The 21,126-nt window shown below is 46.9% G+C and overlaps 1 protein-coding gene across 2 annotated transcripts in view; it reads left to right on the top strand.

Annotated features, from left to right (window-relative positions):
* The window catches only part of LOC144155019 (annulin-like), a 133,700-nt gene that overhangs the window by 91,725 nt on the left and 20,849 nt on the right, over positions 1-21,126 (top strand). Inside the window, exons 8-15 of one of the 2 annotated variants that reach the window (XM_077686212.1) lie at positions 4,919-5,131; positions 8,241-8,380; positions 15,745-15,883; positions 15,985-16,103; positions 18,029-18,139; positions 18,280-18,454; positions 18,761-18,899; positions 20,714-20,820. In XM_077686212.1, coding sequence (XP_077542338.1) covers positions 4,919-5,131; positions 8,241-8,380; positions 15,745-15,883; positions 15,985-16,103; positions 18,029-18,139; positions 18,280-18,454; positions 18,761-18,899; positions 20,714-20,820 — 1,143 coding nt within the window. The remainder of the gene's footprint in view (positions 1-4,918; positions 5,132-8,240; positions 8,381-15,744; positions 15,884-15,984; positions 16,104-18,028; positions 18,140-18,279; positions 18,455-18,760; positions 18,900-20,713; positions 20,821-21,126) is intronic. The other variant, XM_077686213.1, reaches the window with a different exon arrangement.

The following is a 21,126-nucleotide window of genomic DNA, read 5'->3' as shown; positions in this document are numbered from 1 at the left end:
ACGACGGAGGGCCGTGAATGCCCACACGAAGTGCAGTCGCTCGCTGGAGCAGCCGCTGACGGTCGCCTCGAATGAACCCAGGCCGGATTTCGGGTGGCTGGCACCGTGCAGCTTTGAACGACTTCGCACCAAACTCTCGGGGCCAGGGTTTACTGAGCAATACCGTCACGAAAAATTCCGTCCAAAGCGCTAGGCGTATCCATTCCGACTTTTTGTCAGTCCTGAAATGCTGGGGCGTGCAGCAGGAACTTAATGGCAACGGGCGTCAAGAGGTGGCGTATTATTCTTAGTTATTGTTTCAAAACCGTCACAGGGGCTAAATTATTTTCTTTTTCCAGGAGGTTTTTTTTTGTTGTTGTTGAATGTTCGCTCCACTAGCAGCACATTTACGATGCCGTACTGGCGATGCCAGCCTGGCCTGGTGGCCAGGTTGGGATCGCCATGTGGGACCAGCGCTACCTCGGGCAGCATGTTGGGAACGGAACGCTGCCAGTCCGTGTTGTTTTCGGCCATGCGATGGGATGGTCGGCGACAAGTGAGCCTTCCTCCCCCAAAGTGAGCTGCGAAACACCTGCCGGTAACAGCTGCTCCCAGGTCGCACGGACGCCTCATCACACGTGCACAATGGTTCTTGCTTGGGAAGCAGCGTGTCCGGCAATTACGGCGCAACGATGTGACAACAAGCATGCATATGAAACAATGAAAAGAATGGTGTGCATTGCCTCCAAGTGACCGTGAACGGTCAGTTTGAGGCTAGGCCCTTCGTCGAAGGGAAGGTTTCGTACGATTCGAGCGCTGAGGCTTCATCGGAGGTAATGGATTTAGTTCGGATGGTTTTGAAGTTTTATGCGATAGTTGTTGCGGCATTACAACTCGGATTATGCAGAGGACTCACCTATCCCTCATGATTACGTCATGCAGTTAACAAAGGCGCTGCACTGAAAGGGCTGTCGCTACTGACACTGTGGCGATAGGGAGTGATGTAGACACAATTTTCATTGCAGTAAAAAGAAGATCGAAACGTTCTAGAAAATAGTCTAATGCATGTTGATACAAGTGCTATAATATATGCGTGCGAGTAGCGGCGGTCGTGTTGGTAACAATATTGTCAAAGACGAGGCTAGGTTTCAGGGCTAAATGTAATTTAATATGGCGAAATTATGCTTTAATATAAGCTGAAAAAAAAAAAAAGACGACGGCGAACAGGCAGCCTACGTGCGCAGTACTCAGTCGGTGACTCCATGCTACGGTGTTGCAGCTACCGGAATTTTAAGGCCTTAAGTACCCATTGAGCGAAGAACAGTCGTCGTTGTCGTAGTTGTTGTACGGTGCAAAAAATAGCCGCTGCTGTAAAGAGTAAACAAAAACACGTTTGAGTTTATACGGAATACCCGGGATTTAAATCGGTGTCTCCAGAGCAAGAGCCCAGTGCTTTACCGCCGCGCTATCACGTACCGCACGTTGCCAGCGATGGAACAAAAGTTAGACCCGTGCCAGCCGCGGCTCAAGTAAATGTGGCGGCACGAGAGTAGGCCAGGTGCGCTCCTCAGCTGCGCAGAATTCTGATTAAAGAGGACTTGTGGCCTGTGTCACCAGTCTGCCTATTGAGGAATTTCGCGCCAAAAAAGTAAGAAACGAAAACAAAGAAAGAAACTCAACCACGGTGTAGCAGCAAAAAGGCCTTCCGAAGTAATTCGCGCCATAAGACTAAGAAACAAAAGCGAAGAAATGCACAATAACGATGGAGCAGTAAGTTAGTCGTTGATAAGTATCGCCATGCTTACGCCTTCAAAGCACATGTGCCCCGAGGAACTTTTTCAATAAATTAACGCCGTTCAAGAAGCACTTCATTACTTTAGAGGCATTGACGATCAACTCAGAATCATCTAAGTGAAAAAAAAAAGGCAATCCTTCTGCCTTAAACAAGGTAGAAGGGTGCGGCCTCACGCGGGCGACGCACTGATGTCACGTCCGCAGTCAAGATGAGCGTTGTGAACAGAGGTCCGGCTAGTATCCCGCACCAGACCTTGGGACTTACCCGATCGTACACGCCATGCCAGCGCATGTATCAAAACACACGAAAAGGACGATTGCGCAAAAGAACTAGCACGGGATGAGTGTTAAAGCGAAAACCGAAAGCACAACAATACACGGATGAGCAGTATAGAATGGCAGTTAGGCGAAGTCAGAGTTGACGTAAAATGTCTCGTGGCCGTCTCGGCACACCAGTCATTGATCCCGTTGGTGTCGTTGATGCCCAGTCGTTGATGTCGCTGACGCCGGTGACGGAGCCAGGAAGACGATCCGTATTAGCGGAGCTGCGCACGGGCCAACACGGCGAGGCGCACAAGTTGTTGGCTTCCCCAAGGCGCTAGACGCACAGCGGGCTCCCGACTACCGTGAGTCGGGCCTACACCGCGAGGCCGCTGGAAACCGGGGCCCCCACGAACAACGCCAGGAAGTCTCGTCGTCTTTGGGGTCCCGGAGCGCGTTACAGGGAACAACCTGGACCAAGCTGCCGCAACGCTCGCCCTCGCCAGTGCACCCGCCCCGAGCCCTTCGTCGCCGGTGGCGGCGGCCACGCCCGTGCCGCGCACTTTGCCGCCTTTCCTTTTTCTGTAGCAGTGAGTAGATGAGGCGTTGGCCATGCGAAGTCGCGCACCACGCGTGATTTTACGACCCACCAAAACATCCCCACATCCTCCCCTTTAGGAAGGTTGTATGCACAACTATTCTAACTCTGGGTAGAATGCAGAACATGACAATCGCATCAAGAACGTATAGAAAAAGAGCACACAAAGGACGCGCTTACGATACAACGTCGAACCGTCCCAGTCACAAACGTGCATTGGCCTCGTCGTGTCAGGCCCTACTTATATAATCAGCACCAGCATTTTCACTGCTTTTGTGTACTGTACTGTGAAAACATATTCCCGGAGTGATAAACTCCATCGCAAGACTCCATCTTGGCTCGCTGCACCGACACCTCGGTACAATGAGATAATAGTGCACGGAAGGGCATCAGTAACAAAACGTTAACAAATCATGCATAGATGACCTCTTTCAAAAGCATTCATGTGCTATGAGAGGCGATTGCTTCCGAATTGCAGCCAGCCCGTTTTCCCCCGTGCAGCCTAACACAAATTGTACGTGGCATGGACAGTCTGAGCGCGCACTGCGACCCTCAGTTATGATGTTCGGTATAGGGATCCTTTGTCGATCAACTCGATGGCCAGCTCCGCATCTAGGATTACAACATCCAAACCAAAATCTAGTTGTCAGTGTATCAGACAGCTTCACATGATAATGTTTGCTTAACATGGCTCATCATCCTCTCATCTCATCTTCTTAAATTCATCTTAAAATTACGTTATTTGAGATCATTTTTTTGTAAAGCCAGCCTAATCTTAAACAGCAACTTAATGATACTTATTGGAATATTTTCGGAAACTGAAAAACTGACCTGCAACTGTAGATTATGTTTGCTTTGCTTTATTTTCCGGATTTTTCGAAATATATTTTCAACAACGCCTCCTCGGCCTTTCTAAACACACCAAAGTTCCAGTCTTAAGAGCAAGTATCAGCGAGTACCGAACTGCACAACCCCTTAATTCGCATTCACCGATGCTTTGTCTAATCTGAATATAGACATAGCACGAATCACGTTTATTAACCATTCTGCTGTTTCTAATCCCATTGCTTAAACCTGGAAATCAGCCAAATCGGCGGTAGCTGCTTCGATCAAACCTGTTCAAAACCTTGCCTCCAGGGAGTGCCGATTGACTATACAGATCCTACTGCAAGACTGTTCGGTGCCTCAACTACATTGAAATAACAGTGTGATGCCTGACAATTTTGCCCAATTAGGCAACATCAGCGAAATTAAAGAGAGTTTGGGTTTGAAGGGTCTGACTTTCTGTTAAGCAGAAAAAATACGACTTCAGGGGTTGCTGATTTCGACCTGAATGTCGCATTAACCTTAACCCTCGAAATGATGAAAATAATGATGCGTTCATTCATAATGAGGAATTCGGAGTGTGTCACTAGTTCCGAAGGCAGAATGTACGGGCCAGTTATACATCATATTGAAAAAGTGAAAAACGCTATCATCGTCATCGTCATCGTCATCGTCATAAGCGTCGTTGCCGCCATCGTAACCGAAATATATAGTAATAAGTAGAATATAACTACCTTGGACAGGTTATCAGCGCTGATACCAACCACGATAAGGAAATCCGGCACAGAATAGGTATAGGGTTGGCTGCACTCGGCAAGCACTCCCAAATAATGACAAGTAAGCTACCTCTGTCGCTGAAAAGAATCGTGCAGAACCAATGCGTTCTGCCGGTGATGACGAACTTCCTTGTTCAGGGAGCAAAGTCGAGTAGAAGGTATAGTTGAAATAAGGAAAAGTAAATTGACTTGGCAGGCCGTGTAGTAGACGAATGGACACCCGGTGGACCACCAACATAAGAGTGGATACCAATAGACGGTTCTAGAAGAAGGGGAAGGCCATTAACTCGATGGAGAGACGAAATAATAAAATTCGGGGGCAAAGAATGGACTCGGGCAGCGCAGTACAGCAGTGGTGGATGTCAGTTGGAGAGGCCTTCGGCAGTGGCCCTAAACAGGCTCTTGATGAAGGAATAATCACACAGTTCCAGCATATAGAACCCATAAATTTTAATGCACCGAGAGGATGATCGCATTGACCCGCTTTACGTATACACTGTTCACGTCCATTCTCCATCTTCCTCCCCCTCCCCCCCCCCCCCAAAAAAAAAAAAAAAAACGGGTGGGGTTCCACCTAAGGGAGCACGTTGTCATAGGCGGTAGCTGAACTGAAACGCCCCTCCTCTGCCTTTCTCACCTTGGTGAGTGCTAATGCGGGCCGTGTTGCCGGTTCCCTTCTTCCCAGATGGGAAAAGCGACAGCATCGTGCAGGTCCAGGGCGTCAACCTGCGCCTGGCGGACAACACTCAGCGGCACCGCACGGACGACTACGAGATGACGAAGGGCGACGACCCCGTGCTGGTGGTGCGCAGGGGCGAGCCCTTCAAGCTCACCCTCGAGTTGAGCCGACAGTACAACGTGGACCGCGACGCCTTGGCGTTCGTCTTCACCGTCAGGGGTGAGCCGTCCCGTCACTCTCGACATGCGTCCCGACTTTGTATAGCACGCACGTCCCGACAGTTCTTGATAGTTTCCTACAAATTTTGTTCCTGCGCGGAAATTTATGTCGATGCCTCCTGGTGAGGAATCTACAATCTCAAAACATCTATGCATTCTAAGAAGTCCCCGTACGGCGTCTTCACCACAATGTTCCAGAATGACCAATCTAAGTGGTCTGGTGTGAAAATTCGTCAAATGATATGGCCGAGCATTAAATTTAAATGGAAAAAAGGCATATGCGCAGGGACACTGCGCAGTGCAAAACGCCAATAACGCCTTGCGTGTTGTCCCTGCGCACATGAAGTTTTTTTTAGACAAACAATTGTGTAAATAACGAAACTTGTTGAGCTAGTTGGTTCATGGTTGTATTAGATACAGGAATACGGCGATAAACGGACGAAGACGAAGGAAAACGCGAAATGTATTTCGTGTTTTCCTTCGTCTTCGCCCATTTAGCACCCCACTCGTCTATCTACTACATTGTGCCATGTCGCACCGCAGACTAAATTTTCTCATTTAGATCGGATGTCAAGGTTACTAACTTGCCGCGTTCCTTGCTTTGGGCATAGCGATGGGGAATTCAAATGTTATGGTAAAGCAAACCTATGCAAATATTTTTGTGTGCATCCAATTTGGATATTCGAGCCATTGCGTTGGTGTGTGCGTATGCGTGTATGTGTATGTCTGTGCGTGCGGGTCAGTGTGCGTCCGTCGTTTTGAGGGGGGGGGGTGATATTGGAAGTACCAATTTCGCTCTCGGCAACAATAGCACTACTGCGTTGCTGCCAAACTTACCCGGTGCAGATCACGCGCGAAGCACGCTACGTGTACCCTCGTGAAATTTATGATCATCAACGCCTCACTATCAGCTATGCAGACAAATAGCCATGACACTTTTTTTTTACTTTTTCTGATCCCTGAAAGCATGTCCCCTGTTTAAATGTAGAGAAAAAAGTTAACATCGCTTTCTAAAGAAAGCTGAGAGAAGCAGGAACGCTTTCTAACATCAAAACTGCGTTAAAAGTACACCAAAACATTCGCTAAAAGCGCGTCCAATCGATTGTCAAACCTTCAAAAGCCAAATCGCAAACAAAGAACGAACGCCTGCGACGATTTTTCTCGCAGTAATTAAACGCACCTACGAACGATTAAACATACACCGATACGTGGTTTATGATATAAAGGTATACTATTGGACTCCTTCTTCGTAATCGATACGTGTATTGTCTCATATAGAACCGTTTCTTTTTCGCGACTTCCAAGTAACAGTTTTGACACAATGGATACCCAGTTTCCCGCACGCGTCGTGCGTCCAGAGATCTTATCAGCTTTTCGGTTGAATGGGGTGAATGGCTGAAATACAAGTAAATACATTTGTGATTAACAAAATGGTTTAATTTGTTTTTTTACAAAGCCTCTAATGTTTTCTAGGTCCGCTAAGTTGTCGGATTGTGTGTGCGTACAATTTTTACTCAAAATTGTCTAAAAAATAGTCTTTGGATATCTAGAAGCTTTCCTCATAACCACGTCAAAAGTGTTAAACTGGGCTTTAGCAAATTCTTCAATATTTCTAAGGTCTGTCAAGTGATCCAACTCGTTTCGGACACAAGGATTACTAGCGTGAGTAAACCGGGATTTACAGAAAATTTTCACTCTGAAGGAAGTCGAACCTTAGCACTAGACTTGAGAACCGGGAATGTGATGCACAAACATTCTCTAAGCTTGCTGTGATGACACTGGCCAAGTGAAAAAAATTACGCGATTTTTTGTTTTGTTGTTAATGTTTATATCGCTCTTGTTACGTCGTGCCCTTAAAAAGGAGTGCCCATGTGCTTGTTTCGTGCCTTCACAGTTGTAAACTTAATACTTCGCCCAATTTAGAATAGTTTTTTAGTTTTAGTTTAGTTTAATTTCAGTTTTTAGAATACCCAAATTAACTAACAATAAACAGTTGACAATTGCTCTACTGCACAACAGAAGCTGTGTTTAGCTCCACGACACGGCATGCACAGTAGGGGTTGCTTTGTTGCATGACGCCGAAACTGATAAAAAAAACTCAACATAAATTTTGTTTAAAAAATGCTGCGTCTCCGGTGCACTTCGCTAAAGTGAAACGTGGTATGCTCGTATAATTAATATACCAAAATAGATATGTTGTCAATAGCTGCGTGAGTGATGAGTGAAGTGTCATGGGTTTCTACCCGATGGCTATATATACACGGGTTCAAAGCAAAGGAGGATAAAACTCATCAGTTCAATAGCAGACCCAAGGTGGAACCCCTCCCCCGCATTGTGCCTTCATAAATAGCACCGGTAAACCTGCCGTGCGTGCCACCCTCCCCTTTTTTTACAGGGTCGTAACACATCCCCCTCCTTTACCTTCCCCCCTGAGGAGGGTGACGAACGACACACGCTGGTCATGCCAACGGTTAGCATACCGAGCAAGCGCGTCTTTTACATATCTGCAGGGTAAAAAGTTAAGAAAGTAGTAAAAGATCCTCTCTGTATTAAAATAGTGAGGAACTGACATTTCTTCTTCAAAAAATCTATCGGTTGCTTTGCCGCCCTGTGATCTGCTTAACTTTTTTGCCGCACCCTGCCTATCTAGACGCAGTACGTGAACATATAGGTGTGCAAGTCTTTACCACCGATTATCTTTTTTCTCTAAACGCTATGTTTAGAAGCTTTATGCACATTCAAGCAAATATACTTGTATAGAAAATTTAGATTCCATTCGCAGTGAATTTTTATACTCGCATTCGATTCGCAGGCAGAAATGCGGTATTCACAAACCGCTAGAACCTTTCCTTCCAAATAAATGCGTACAAAGCCTACTGCGGAAGAAGCCCGGTACGGAAATACAGACGAGGCTGGCCTAAATTAAGGAAACTAAAGAGATGACGCCGATGAGGAAAGCCAGATTATTGGCCGAGAAAATTACTGCTGTACTTACTGCAATACATAGCTGTTACTTGCGGTTCACCTTGCTGGCGATACTAAGGGCTAGTACACGCAGCAGCCAGTGACAGGAAGTGCGCTCCGGTATGACACGGCGTGTGCTGTTGCAGGTGAAGAGGCCCCGTCGTACACCAAGAACACAGTGGCAGTGGTCCCACTCGGCTTCCGGTCATCCAACGAAGCCTTCCGTGGTACCTCTTCCTGGAACGCTGTAGTGCTGAGCTCTCGGGACACGTTTCTTGATGTCGAGGTGAGCGTGTACACGAGCATGGTCTCTGCAATCAATGCTTTCTTCCAAGCTTGGACGGCGGTATAAGAAGCTGTATACAGATGCAAACATTTCCAACAGAGCGCATTGTTTTTTTTTTTTTTTTTCAGTCCTCAATAGTAACGACGTCCAGCGCTTACGTGAGGTACCGTGTGACGCGGTAAAAATAGAAATCGGCTTTTAAACACACGGTGCGTCACTGCTTGCACATCGCCGCAAAGCTTAAAAAAATGCAATGAAAGTTTTAAATACATAAGGTTAGCTTCAGTAGACCACTGTCAACAAAATATTTCAAGCAAGTTCGATGGCGCCGACAAGGACAGGGAAGCACATAAGGAAATGTGGTCGAACTTTTGTATACTTACTCCTTGAGCTGGTTCTTCTTCTGAACGCCTGAAGTTCATAAGCTTCAGAATGGCAATTCATGGTTTGGTTAATACCTGGCGAAGATAGGTACTATCGCATAGTCAATGTTTATCTTGCTGTGGGCTTCCCGCCATCTCAGAACCAATCTTGAAGCACTGCTGTGGAAGGCCACTCATGTTATCGTTGCGCAGTGGCTAGACGAATGAAGACGACCGTGGTTGACGGGAGCGATATGAACTTACTGGCGGTCGCCCGGGATCACGGCTATTCATCACTCCCTGCTTCTTCGTTTTGAGAAATGGGTTAATATAGAACAGTGCGTCCCTGCCCACGTCCTTTGATTCCCGTGAAGGCAGCTCGGGGAAAGGCAGCAGCAAATGCACGAGTGATATGGCAATGAACTGTGAGATAACGAGCAGAGAGGCCTTTGCCGCCGGGGACGAAGATGGCGGATTTGGTAAACACTGCCCTATGTGTTTGGTGAACGCAAGCACGTAAAGGACAAAATCCAGGGCACATACGCGCACGCATGCTGCCCCATAGCGCACGTGTATAGCTGTTCATTCCTATAAAAGCAGCGTAGGGGCTAATGTGAGTAGGGCCAGTATGCGATCTGGCTAGAGAAATGGGATCCGCGCTGTGACATGCCGTTTTACATTGCGTCATGTTACATCGCAGATCACGTTTATGATTCTAATCATGTAAGGTTTTTTTTTTTTAATTTGGGAAAATTACTCCCCCCTTGTCATTCAGGTGTGTGGCGGCAAAGAAGGACCATGAAACGTTTTCAGAGCAGTACACAAAACTACAATGGGGGTTTCAAGTAGTACTTGTAGTAGATAATAAAAGCGCATAATTTTATGCATGTTTTGGGCTATTGAAACACTTCTACGGCAAGTGAATAAATATTGGTCGTCATCCCGCCCCGTGAAAGTGGATGTCCAGCAAAGCTGTTGTAAACCACTACAAATGGTGATGGGGGAGGGTATGAAATGTTTCTCGTCGTCTCGGAGGTCTTGTCGGTTGCGCTTGGCTAGTGTCAATAGATGAAGGTACAGAGCATCGGCACTCTTTTCTCCTGTTGTTCCGTGCCATTCCATGATCATTGGTCAGTTTTCAGTATACGTGACATTTATTTACATTGCGACGGTTCATGGGCGCCACTATTTTGTTGTTTATGCGTTTTAGGGCCCTATTCTCGAATGCACAAATTCACAGTGAATTCGCAATGTTGTTTGCGTAAGCCCAACGTAAGCAATGAGTGACGTGATGCAGGTATAGCTATGACGACATGCAGTGTAATTTGACGCTTCACTCATAAAGATCACGACCAAGGTATCAAATATTGCGCATAAAAGATACAAAAACCCTTGGCATGTTAAAATTAAGACGGCAGCTGAGGCCGGCAAGGGAAACACATTTCTGCAGGTAAAATTGGCGTCAATGCTACAAGGCGATCGAGTAACGTTGATCCAAAGGCGAACTAAAGGGGGATTTTGAGCTAAAGAACATCACAAAATCTTTTTTACCGTATCTATTTATTTCTTTCAATCGCTTTTAGTAACATAGTTGAGCTCACCCGCCGCGGTGGCTCAGTGGCTAAGGCGTTGCGCTGCTGAGCACAAGGTCGCGGGTTCGATTCCCGGCCGCGGCGGCCGCTTTTCTGATGGAGGCGAAAAGCAAAAACGCCCGTGTGTACGAGATTTCGGCGCACGTTAAAGATCCCCAGGTGGTCAAAATTAATCCGGAGCCCTCCACTACGGCGCGCCTCATCGCCTGCGTTGCGTCGGCGTGTTAAACCCTACAATCAACATAGTTGAGCTCTCTGCTTCTATGCAAGCTTTGTTGCTTTATCACCTTCCTGGCCGTCGCCGCCGCCACGCTATCGTCTGCTGCCATGTTACAAGTTTATGGCGTAATCACAGAAAAAGACGGCCGCGACCATCGCTTGTATCACGCATAAGGGCAGCGAAGCGCTACGCCTGATAACCGCGGAGTGTACCCATTCATCAAGCTCGACTTCAATCAGCTCAGTAATGCATAAAACCGTCAGTTTTCTTTGTTATTTTTCTCTTGAGTTCGATCCCATGAAGCAGCAGCTTAGTCGGAGGAGTGTGGACAAATGCCATGCATTGGGTTCTCTTTGTCATGGAGAGACTTGTACTGCCCTGTTATGTTGCGGTTACGCGAAACAAATAATTTTTATTTTATTCTTACATAGAAAAACAAAATACGGCACGTTATTTGTATGCGCCGTGATCGCTGACTTGGAAACAGTCAAACCTATTATTTCTTTCGGTAGAAAACATGCTCTAAACCGCGCGCCATGCGAAACTCCGCCAGCTGCAAATTCACGGGTTTTCATGGACCCGAAGGTCAATGAAATTTTTTGCCCTATTTCCCAATGACAGCAGCCGCATTTTCAAGCTCTTACGTAACATTACGTCACTTTTACGCAGGCTGAAGTTGCCGATGTGCGACGTAAACGTTCCCGCCAACTGTTTAAATTAGGTCACGCCTTCTCAGCCAATCCCAGAGAGTGCGTGACCTAAGACGGTATTGTTGTTGAATAGCAAAGACAGGCGTACGTTGTCATTCCCGCTGCATTTAGTCTAGTTTTTCATTGCCAGCCAAGAATTACGCGCTTAGAACTTGTGCCCGTAAACGTCACGAAACGTCAAAATGACGAAAACACACACAACCGCTTCGTCAACCGAAAGCACGTGACCAACATTAAAAGCCAATCAGAAAAAACTTCCGGCAAATTCACAGTTCACGGTTAATTTGTACAGTCGAGAATAGGGCCCTTAGTCGGCAAACTCAGGTAGAATTAACTTGTCCCCCCTGCCCTGCGGCTACGCGACTGACATTGTTCCGAATGCGAATCAACGATAACGCATGTAACAGCATTTAGGCCGCAGAAGTGTGTGCAAAAATGCCGTTTTTGCTGTATCTTCGGTAGTGTTGTTAACAAACGACCCGGGGCCCTATTCTCGACTGCACAAATTGCCGGCAATTCTGGCAATTTGCCGGACGTCTTTTCGGATTGGCTTTCAATTTTGTTCACGTGCTTCCGCTTGACAAAGCGGTTGTGTGTGCTGTCGTCATTTTGACGTTTCATGTCGTTTACGGAAACCAGTTCTAAAGTTTGCCTTATTTCTCGTTACTAAAGGCGCATAATTCTTGGCCAGCAATACAAAACCAGACTAAATGCAGCGGACATGACAACGTAAGCCTGTCTTTGCTATTCAACAACAATACTGCTTGTAATACACACCCCCTCTGTGATTGGCTGAGAAGGCGGGACGTAATTTAAACAGTTGGCGGGAACGATTACGTCATGCGTTGGCAACTTCAGCCTGCGTAAAAGTGACGTAATGCTACGTAACAGCTTGAAAATGGCGGCTGTTTTTGTCGCAAAATACAAGCAAAATAGGGCAAAAAATTGCCCCGGCTTATGGCGCCGCGAAATGTGCGGCAATTTACACCAGGCGCAGTTTCGCATGCGCGCTGTTTAAAGCATGTTTCCTACCGAAACAAATTATAGTTTCAACTGCTTCCAAGTCAGCGATCGTGGAGCATACAAATAACGTGCAGTATTTTGCTTTTATGTTTGGCAATAAAATAAAAATTATTTGTTTGGCGTAGCCGCAACATAAGAGGGCAGTACAAGCCTCTCCATGACAAAGAGAACCCAATGCATGGCATTTGTCCATACTCGTCCTAGTAAGCTGTTGGGTCACATGATCGAACTCAAGAGAAAAATAACAAAGAAAAGTGACTATTTGGTTCATTACAGCGCTGATTGAAGTCGAGCTTGACGAATGAGTGAATCGGCGACATCGGTGCGCTCCGCGGTTATCAGGCGTAGCGCTTCGCTGCTCTTATGTGCCATAGAAGCGATGGTCGCGGCCGTCTTTTTCTGTGATCACGCCATAAACTTGTAACATAGCAGCAGACGATGGCGTGGCGGCGGTGGAGGCAGGGAAGGTGATAACGCAACAAAGCTTGCAATTGCATTGAAGCAGAGCGCCCAGCTATGTTACTAAAAGCGATTGAAAGGAATAAATAGATAACAGATAAATAAACAGGTGCCTAATCGTCTATAATGCGGTTTCGATGGTTGTTTTGTGGTTTCCTCAAACGAATTCTGAGCTCTATGCTTTATGCCTGATTAGCGTGACGCACGCGCTAGGCGTCTGAGGCCTTTGCGCCTTAGTGTTTTTGCTCACGGCGATGAAACCGTTGGGGGGTGGAGGTATATAGCTTTGCTGTAAAAAGAGCAAGCTAGTAATTACTGCTTGCTGGATGGCTGGACAGTGGCGGTAAAATACGCTCTTCATACTCCATAAAAATTTGTGGGTTTGCTTTGCCACAGTGCACGTGAATGACCAGTCGCTTCGGACAATGGAGCAGATTTGACAGTGAACGAGCTCGGACATGCGATTTGAATCAAAACTGGGGACAGAGCAGTGGCATCTCGCAATGCAAAACTTAATTCTTGCAAATAGCTTAAGGTCACTGCGCAGATCACATTTCTTGCGATAAATCGTAGGCTGGGTGTCGCCAATATTCAACTTTACTCGTGGGATGGCAATGATTTTTCAAAGTGCGTTGGGGCCTACCCTACCCACGGGTATTTTTAAGAGTGTTCAGGTTGTATTCAGCTCTTCAAAAAAGCCTCCGTGAGTCTGCTTCACCACGAGGCATCTAAATAATCAATCAAGACACTAGCCACAAAAAACAGGGTTTTAAATAAAGTTTGTCTTAAGAAATTAAGTCTGCGTTCGGACACACAATGCAAAACTTCACGCGCATATTACTTAACATGAGAGAAAAGACGCATGCCGCGCGTCGCCACAGTTTTGATACCGTATTTCCGTCGTTGAAAAGTGTTTTGTCAAAGTAGATACACGAGTTACCGTGCTTCCTTTTTTAAGGGCAAAACATTGTTACACATCGCGGTACTTCTGCATAGTTGAGTCGCTTTTTTGTGCGAGTGACCATGAACGATAAGATAAGTCAGAGCGGTAATGACAACAGAAGAAGACAAAGGAACGTCACATATGAACGTTGCCTCCCAATTTTGTGCGTAGGCATTCTTTGGTGACTACCAAAGCAAAACCCACCTGTAAGGCTAAAAGGCGAAACGTTTTGTCGTCACGTCTTATATCGGCAAAATAAATGCATCACTGATCATCTTAACAGATACAATGAAAGCTCGTTATTTCGAACTTCAATTCGAATTTCTGAATAATTCGAGCTGTACAATTTGGTCCGAACGAGCCACCATTAAAGCATATGCATAAAAAAGCCGCTAATTCGAACGTGAGTAGGTCCCGCTACGGATAATTCCAACTTAGCGCCACCGCACCGGTGCCCTGTCGCGTGGCGAACAGCCAGAGAAACGCACACGCTGCCTGCACACGGAGCATTGACGCCTACGGAACGTTGAAAAGAGCAGAGAAAGAAGGTAAATATCTGGTAAAAACAAACTTAAACCGCAATGGTGCACGTTACGGAAGACGTATTCTTTGCGGACTACGTCACTGTGGACACGTGTGCAGTGGTGTGTCGTTCTGTGACAGATGAGGACATCATCTCTCAGGTCAGAAGCGCGGAAGCTACCGCTGCAAGTGACAACGTGGAGAAAGAGGACGAATCACCTGTGCGGCCGCTCACGCAGAAGTGATTGCCTGGCGGAATGCCGGTAGTCCTTTTAGTTTTGAAGAAGGCGAAGAGGGGGGCTTCCTTGCATTCAATCGTTGGAGCAAAAAGGGCTAGCTGTCGTCTTGAAGGAAAAAAGGCAGGCTGCAATCACGGAACTTTTGAAGAATCAAATTGCCGGCATGCCCACTGCTTGCCCAGCACAGTGTACTTTTCCTATACTTCACTTTCATTAACTCGGAACTTTCATTAGTTCGAACTAAGATGGCGTCCCAGTGCGCTTCAATTAACGAGCTTTTACTGTGTAAGCATAATAGTGTAAAATTCGATGGTTAGTGCCTTCAGAACCGATACACAGTCTTGTAAAACGAAAACAAAAGTCGGAAACAAAACAAAACAAAAAAACGCGTGAGACAAAACGCTAGCAATGCATTTGTGTACATGAGTGAAGCCAGCTTTAAAGGGCTCAGTGTACAGAAATTCTCAGAATTTCTGTGCAATTTTTATAGTGAAGGCAGTAGACGCGCATTTATGTAAGAAAGTACTGCATGGCCGAAATCCGCTGCTAATCACTAGAGGAAACCTGTCATGCTTGCTGTGCGTGCGTGCGTGCGTGCGTGTGTGCGCGTGTGCGTGTGCGTGTGCGTGTGCGTGCGTGTGCGTGTGCGTGTGCGTGTGCGTGTGCGTGTGTGGTTTTTTTTTGGCGCGTGATACTTCTAGATACAGTTATGATTTGATTGATTGATTGTAGGGTTTAACGCGCCGACGCAACGCAGGCGATGAGGCGCGCCGTAGTGGAGGGCTCCGGATTAATTTTGACCACCTGGGGATCTTTATCGTGCGCCGAAATCTCGTACACACGGGCGTTTTTGCTTTTCGCCTCCATCAGAAAAGCGACCGCCGCGGCCGGGAATCGAACCCGCGACCTCGTGCTCAGCAGCGCAACGCCTTAGCCACTGAGCCACCGCGGCGGGTAGATACAGTTATGGATTTGCGGTTCCAGACGGTACCGCTCGCTATGTGCTTTCAACGTTGTCTCGTACTCAGTTCCTTTACTGGGACGCACCACATTAAAACTGCTCGTTTCAATTTCGAAAACAGCCAAGAAGCAAGGCGCAAAGCGCTGCTTGATGTAATGAGGAAATAGAAAGTGAACCACCATGCTCCCTTTGTTCATTTTTGTAGGGTTGGTGTGAGCGCATGATTTGATCTTACTAATTTGATGCTCTCGGCAAGCTGCAGTAGCACGGAACTATAAGGACGCCTAGTTAATCGGGCTAGCTATAACTGTATTCGTAATCGTACATTTCCAGATCACACCACCACCGAATGTTATAGTCGGGGACTGGATCATGGACATCGACAGCAAGTCCCGCTCTGAGAACGACAACACTGGATTCCGGTACACCCACAAAGACCCAATTTATATACTCTTCAACCCTTGGTGCAGGGGTAAGAGCTAGCCACTTGGAAAGTCCACACTTGTTACAGTTTTTAGACAAAATTAGTTACTTCGCCACTGTTGGCAAAACTCGTCTCTCTGCTTTATGTAGGGGACACTGTGTACATGGACGACACCAAAATGCGGTATGAGTGCGTGCTGATGGAGAGTGGCCTCATCTGGAGAGGAAGCCACAGCCGCCTCAGGCCCACCGTCTGGAGCTACGGCCAGGTACGCTTTATTGGTGACCAGCGGACGTTATTTCAGTAATGCCTTCGATCTCTAGTGATTCGAATGGGAATGCGAGCTGCAGGAAACAATTTCTGGCTATCGCTAGATCTCTTTTCTGGGCCTTCCATCCCTTCCCCAGTATCGAACAGACAAGCCTAAATTGTTTGAAGTGCTCTTCGTCGACCTTTATCGCTATGGGCGTTGGCCAAACGAGTCTCGGGAATGTATTCCAACTATGCACAGTAATGAAATCGAGGCTTCGACAGACGCCCGTCTGGTTGGGAATGACAGAGAAATACATAATAAAGAAAACGCCGACCACAAGAGAAAAGGGCTTTATTATTGTAATATTTATAGATAAGGGCGTTTTATTTTTTCTTGTGGTCGCTGTCTTCTTTATTATGTATTTCTATGTACAGTAATGTAGCACCGATGAATACTTGTGGCGCATTCACATTTGTGGGCCGAGGGCGCAACGAAAGGGAGATTTGTACGTTATTGCCTATTTGCATACTTTGCCTTCAGGATTGCTGCTTGTTGAAAGGCTTGCTGAAAGGCACCACTGCCATAGACGTTTTAATGCAGGAATCAGGGCTCACCCAGGGAGTCATCGTTGATGTATTTCTTAAAGTGCACCGGTACAGTTTGCGCGCACTTGCGGGAACTGCGACATAGGTGTCCAACAGCATACCATGCTAGCAAGAACAAGACTTGTTAAGTATCGCCGACCAATTCCAAGAAAGACCCAGTTGGGGAAAACATGCTGCCTTTGTCCTGAGCTAAGCGCTGCATCCGTTACTCTGGCGATGCTGGCGGCTATAGATAGCTCCCGATGAAACACGAACATAACTACAAATGTTTCCTTTAACAAGGAGGAGGAGGCAGGACTGAGCGATTGTCTGCGGCGGCACGTTTGTTTTTGACCTTTATGGTAAGCTGTGGCAAACGCGTGACGAACGACGGCGCAGGCAAGCAATGGTCCAAGGAAAATTTTTTCCAGATATCCGTTGGTACATGACGTTCGGGGCTGTAAAGTTGTGTCACTCCTTTCGGGCGACGTTAACAGCTTTTCCTAACATTAGTATCACCAGCCAGAATTTCAGCCACGTGAAGCTAACCGTCACTAATTTTTGTCGCGATCAGGGTAGTACAAATTTTGGTTGCACCTTTTACTCATTCCTTATTGAAATACTGGTTGGGTTAACGCATCTTACCTACCGGCCCTTGTAAGCGACATCGCGTGTTTCAAAGTGTATAAATATCTTTTACTTTTTTTAGACTCTTTTGTTTACTTTTTAACGCCCTAGCTCTCTCTTAAGTTTCACAGTATTCAGATACGGACAAACATTCCAATCAGGCCTATGTTAAAATCTTTTTTTTTTTGCGCGCAAGTATTCGTATTTACTTTTATTGTTTACTTCTTCATTCGTATTTCCTTAGCTTCTCATTCTCGGATACCTCTAAAATAGAACAAATGTAAACGAGAAGCTTGATAACAGAAATTTTGCCGCTCTAACGAACTTTTATTGAGCCCCAACACCTTTTGATGCATCTCAGCCTGCTACATTAGTAGCATATGTTAAATATACCACAAACGTAAGCTATGGAGTTCACTGGTACACGTGGCGAAAAAAAAAAATGCCGCCTCCATACACAAAAATAACACACGGTAATTGCTCCTACACCTGTTCCAAAGTTGCACCGCTGGTTTAAGCATATTATTAAAAAATGTTTGAACTTTCAATCTGATAATGAGAGCACGTTTGTCAACCGCAATTTCTATTCCGTAATGTATCACCACCATCATATAACATCATCGTTTCCTTGCTAGTCTGCGCTGTGACGTGTCGGCAGTTGTGACGTCCGTGTTCCTCAATAGCAGCAGCATGTACTTCCGCCTTAGTGATCCTCTTTCGCTTTTGCAGTTTGAAAAGCACGTACTCGAGTGCGCCGTCTACCTGCTGCGCCGCGTGGGGCGCTTGCCGTCGCCCTCTTGCTCCGATCCAGTCAAGGTCGTCCGACACATATCCGCTGTGGTACGATGACCCGTATTCTTTGGAGTGTTGTTTTTTTACTTTCTTTTATTAATGCCACAAAGCCACCTGCGCTACTTTTTCCGCCTGAAAATTGCTTGAGGCCTCCAGACCGCGTGGCTAACCACCGCACGATTTCCTAGGTAAACTCTCCAAACGACGAGGGCGTCGTCGAGGGCAACTGGACCGAGAAGTTCTCCGGAGGAACTGCTCCTACAGGGTGGACGGGGAGCGCCTCCATTTTGCAGCAGTTTTACAAAACCAAGAAGCCCGTGAAGTATGGCCAGTGTTGGGTCTTCGCAGGAGTAACGACCACCGGTAAGAACTTCCTAAGCCGAATCATCTCTAAATCTCTCCGTATTTCTTCGCAATAAAAGTATTAACAGAGTGAGTTCCATAATGGTTTGTTTCGGCCCATGCGATTAAATAAATCTTTGAAAGGCGAAGACAGCTTTTGTTAGCAACGTTTGCACTAGGTATGCTACTCCTAATGAAAGATTGCGGCTAAAGTAGAAAGAAAGAAAGAAATATATCACCTGTTGGCCAGCTCGTTCGGTGTGCTCGATGAAAAAAGATATACAGAAGACTCCGTGTGCTGTACCTGAGCCACAGATGCCCGCGCAGTGCTTCGTGCCCTGGGCATACCGTCGCGCCCGGTGACCAACTACTACTCGGCTCATGACACGCACAGCAGCTTGACCGTGGACCAGTTCTACGACGACAACGGAGAGCCGATCGAGAAGCTCAACAAGGACTCCATTTGGTATGCAAGGCTCCCTGCTTGACCGAATCTCCATTCACGCGATCGCTATCAATACTATGCGCATTGACTCGGTTAAAATATTAATAAGGCCCTTATGAGAAGCTCTCCGATCCTGCGTAAGCATTCTGGCCGCATCCGTCGCACTTACGCGCGGTCCTTCTAAGATTTTTTCTGTGGCACATTTACGGTCGTGCGAATTCAAATGAGGCTCTTTTTAGACACGATAGCTTTTCTTGGGCTGCTCAAGCGCAAAACTTTTGCTGTGTCTGTCCGTATGTCTGTACGTATATATGTCCCTCCGTTCAGCCGCCCACCCAAAAGTTAAAATGAATTTTTGAGTGAGACGTTTATATAGGCAAAACATTTTCAATCTAGTAAAACTAGAAAGGTGTTCCATATTTGTCAAGATTGTCCCACAAAAAGATAATATTATGCTTATGAAAGGCAGAACGCCAATACATGACTGGTGTTCTCAGTCTTATTTTAATTAAAAGCAGATGCGTGCTCGATTTTCGCGAGAGTGAATAAAAACGCGTTAAAAGCAATATTTTTTAACCAAGGAAGGCAAATAAGGCTGGCGACCGAGCCTCGCGCCTGTGGCTCGAGCGCCAAGTTCCAACAGTCCTAGCAGTCCCAACAGACGACGCAGCAGTGCGAACGTGGCAAAATGTAACTCCGCCAACCTCCAATGGGTGGGCAGGGACAGGAGGGAAGCAGCGTGAGAGGAGGGCGAATGAGACAGGAGAGGCAGGGGCGGCGAAACGCTATCGTCTTGCGGTGACATTTGCAGCTACGCCGGCAGAAGCGCGGCCAATTTTTATTTTTTATTTTTTGCTTATGGAACGAAGGATGATAGGGGTGACACTTTGGGACAGCAAAGAAGCGTCTTGGATCAGAGAACAAACTAGCGGCGGGGAAACCATTGTAGCACAAATTGAAAGAAGTTGACTTGGGATGGGAATATAGTGCCAAGCAGCGACAACTGGTGGAGCACCAGCATAACAGAGTGGCTCTCGTGAGCCGGGACAAGAGGTATAGGACTTGCAGGGGTGGAACAGATTGTTGGGCAAGTTGGTGGCCTATTGGGGAAACTTAGAGCGCGATTTAACGAGGGAAACAGAAAGAAGACAAACTCATATATATACACACAAAATGTTTTGTGTATATATATATATGAGACGATGCCTCGAATAAAACTAGTTGTGAGTGAGCGCTTGTGTTTGTCTTCTTTCTGTCGTCCTTGTTAAATCGCGCTCTAAGTTTCACCAATTGCAGGGGTGGTCGGAGCAATACAGGGGTGGTTGGAGGTCTATGGGAAAGACCTGCGCCCGGCCGTTGACACAGATAGGCTGAATCTGCTGTCGACGGTGATGATTTATCTCAACTCCCTTCGACCCGCGTTTTTAAACCAAACAGCGCATTTTCTTAGTTAGTAGGCTTCATTGCATTGCACGTAAGCAATGTAAAAAGACAACTTTACGATGTCTAAGCCGCCGCGTAGTGGGTTTCACTGGTATACACTATGACCTTCTGTCGGCTTCATTACTGTACGCAAATCTATTGCTGGAAAGACATTTCTTCAGGGGAAATATTAGCTGGTTATGAAAGCTCTAGGGCCGTTTACTGGAATAACCACTACGCTTTGCCCTGCGGACAGTCGCACGGTTTTCTGAGGGAAGTAGCCCTGAAATGCTTGCGCATTAATTTTGAAATGTTGGCAACGCAGGCCTTCCCCTTTCCTGGACGCGGGGGGGAAGGGGGGGGGGGGCTTTCTGTTTGTCGGTTCAGCTGGTTATTTCAGCGAACGCCTGCAGGAATTTCCACGTGTGGAATGAGGCGTGGATGATGCGACCTGACCTCGAGCCCGGCGACTACTCTGGCTGGCAGGCCATTGATTCCACGCCGCAGGAGGCTTCAGACGGTGAGCAGTGCGGGCATGCGACCAACTAGTCGGGCGCTGCGGCTTTCACCCCACCCCCCGCCTTTTAAGTGCAGAGCACTTCAGGGGATCACCTTGTCGTCGTAGCTCGCTCGCTGGACCCAAGTAGAGCCCCACGGCGTTCCGTCGTAGTGGCTGCCGTCGCGGCGTCCCACAGAAGCTTCGAAAGCCAAGCGGTTTATACATATATTCATAAGCGTTCGAAACTCGTGAACCACTGGCGCTTGTCATACATCTCGCCGTTGTTTAGCGCAAAGAAAACTGCAGGTACATTTGGGGTAAGGTATA

Source organism: Haemaphysalis longicornis, unplaced genomic scaffold, assembly GCF_048455015.1.
Source record: "Haemaphysalis longicornis isolate Haplotype H1 unplaced genomic scaffold, Haemaphysalis longicornis Haplotype H1 scaffold_1, whole genome shotgun sequence".
NCBI classification, from domain to species: Eukaryota; Metazoa; Arthropoda; class Arachnida; order Ixodida; family Ixodidae; genus Haemaphysalis; species Haemaphysalis longicornis.
The sequence above is the reverse complement of the archived record's forward strand: the minus strand, read 5'-3'. Positions and strand labels throughout refer to the sequence as shown.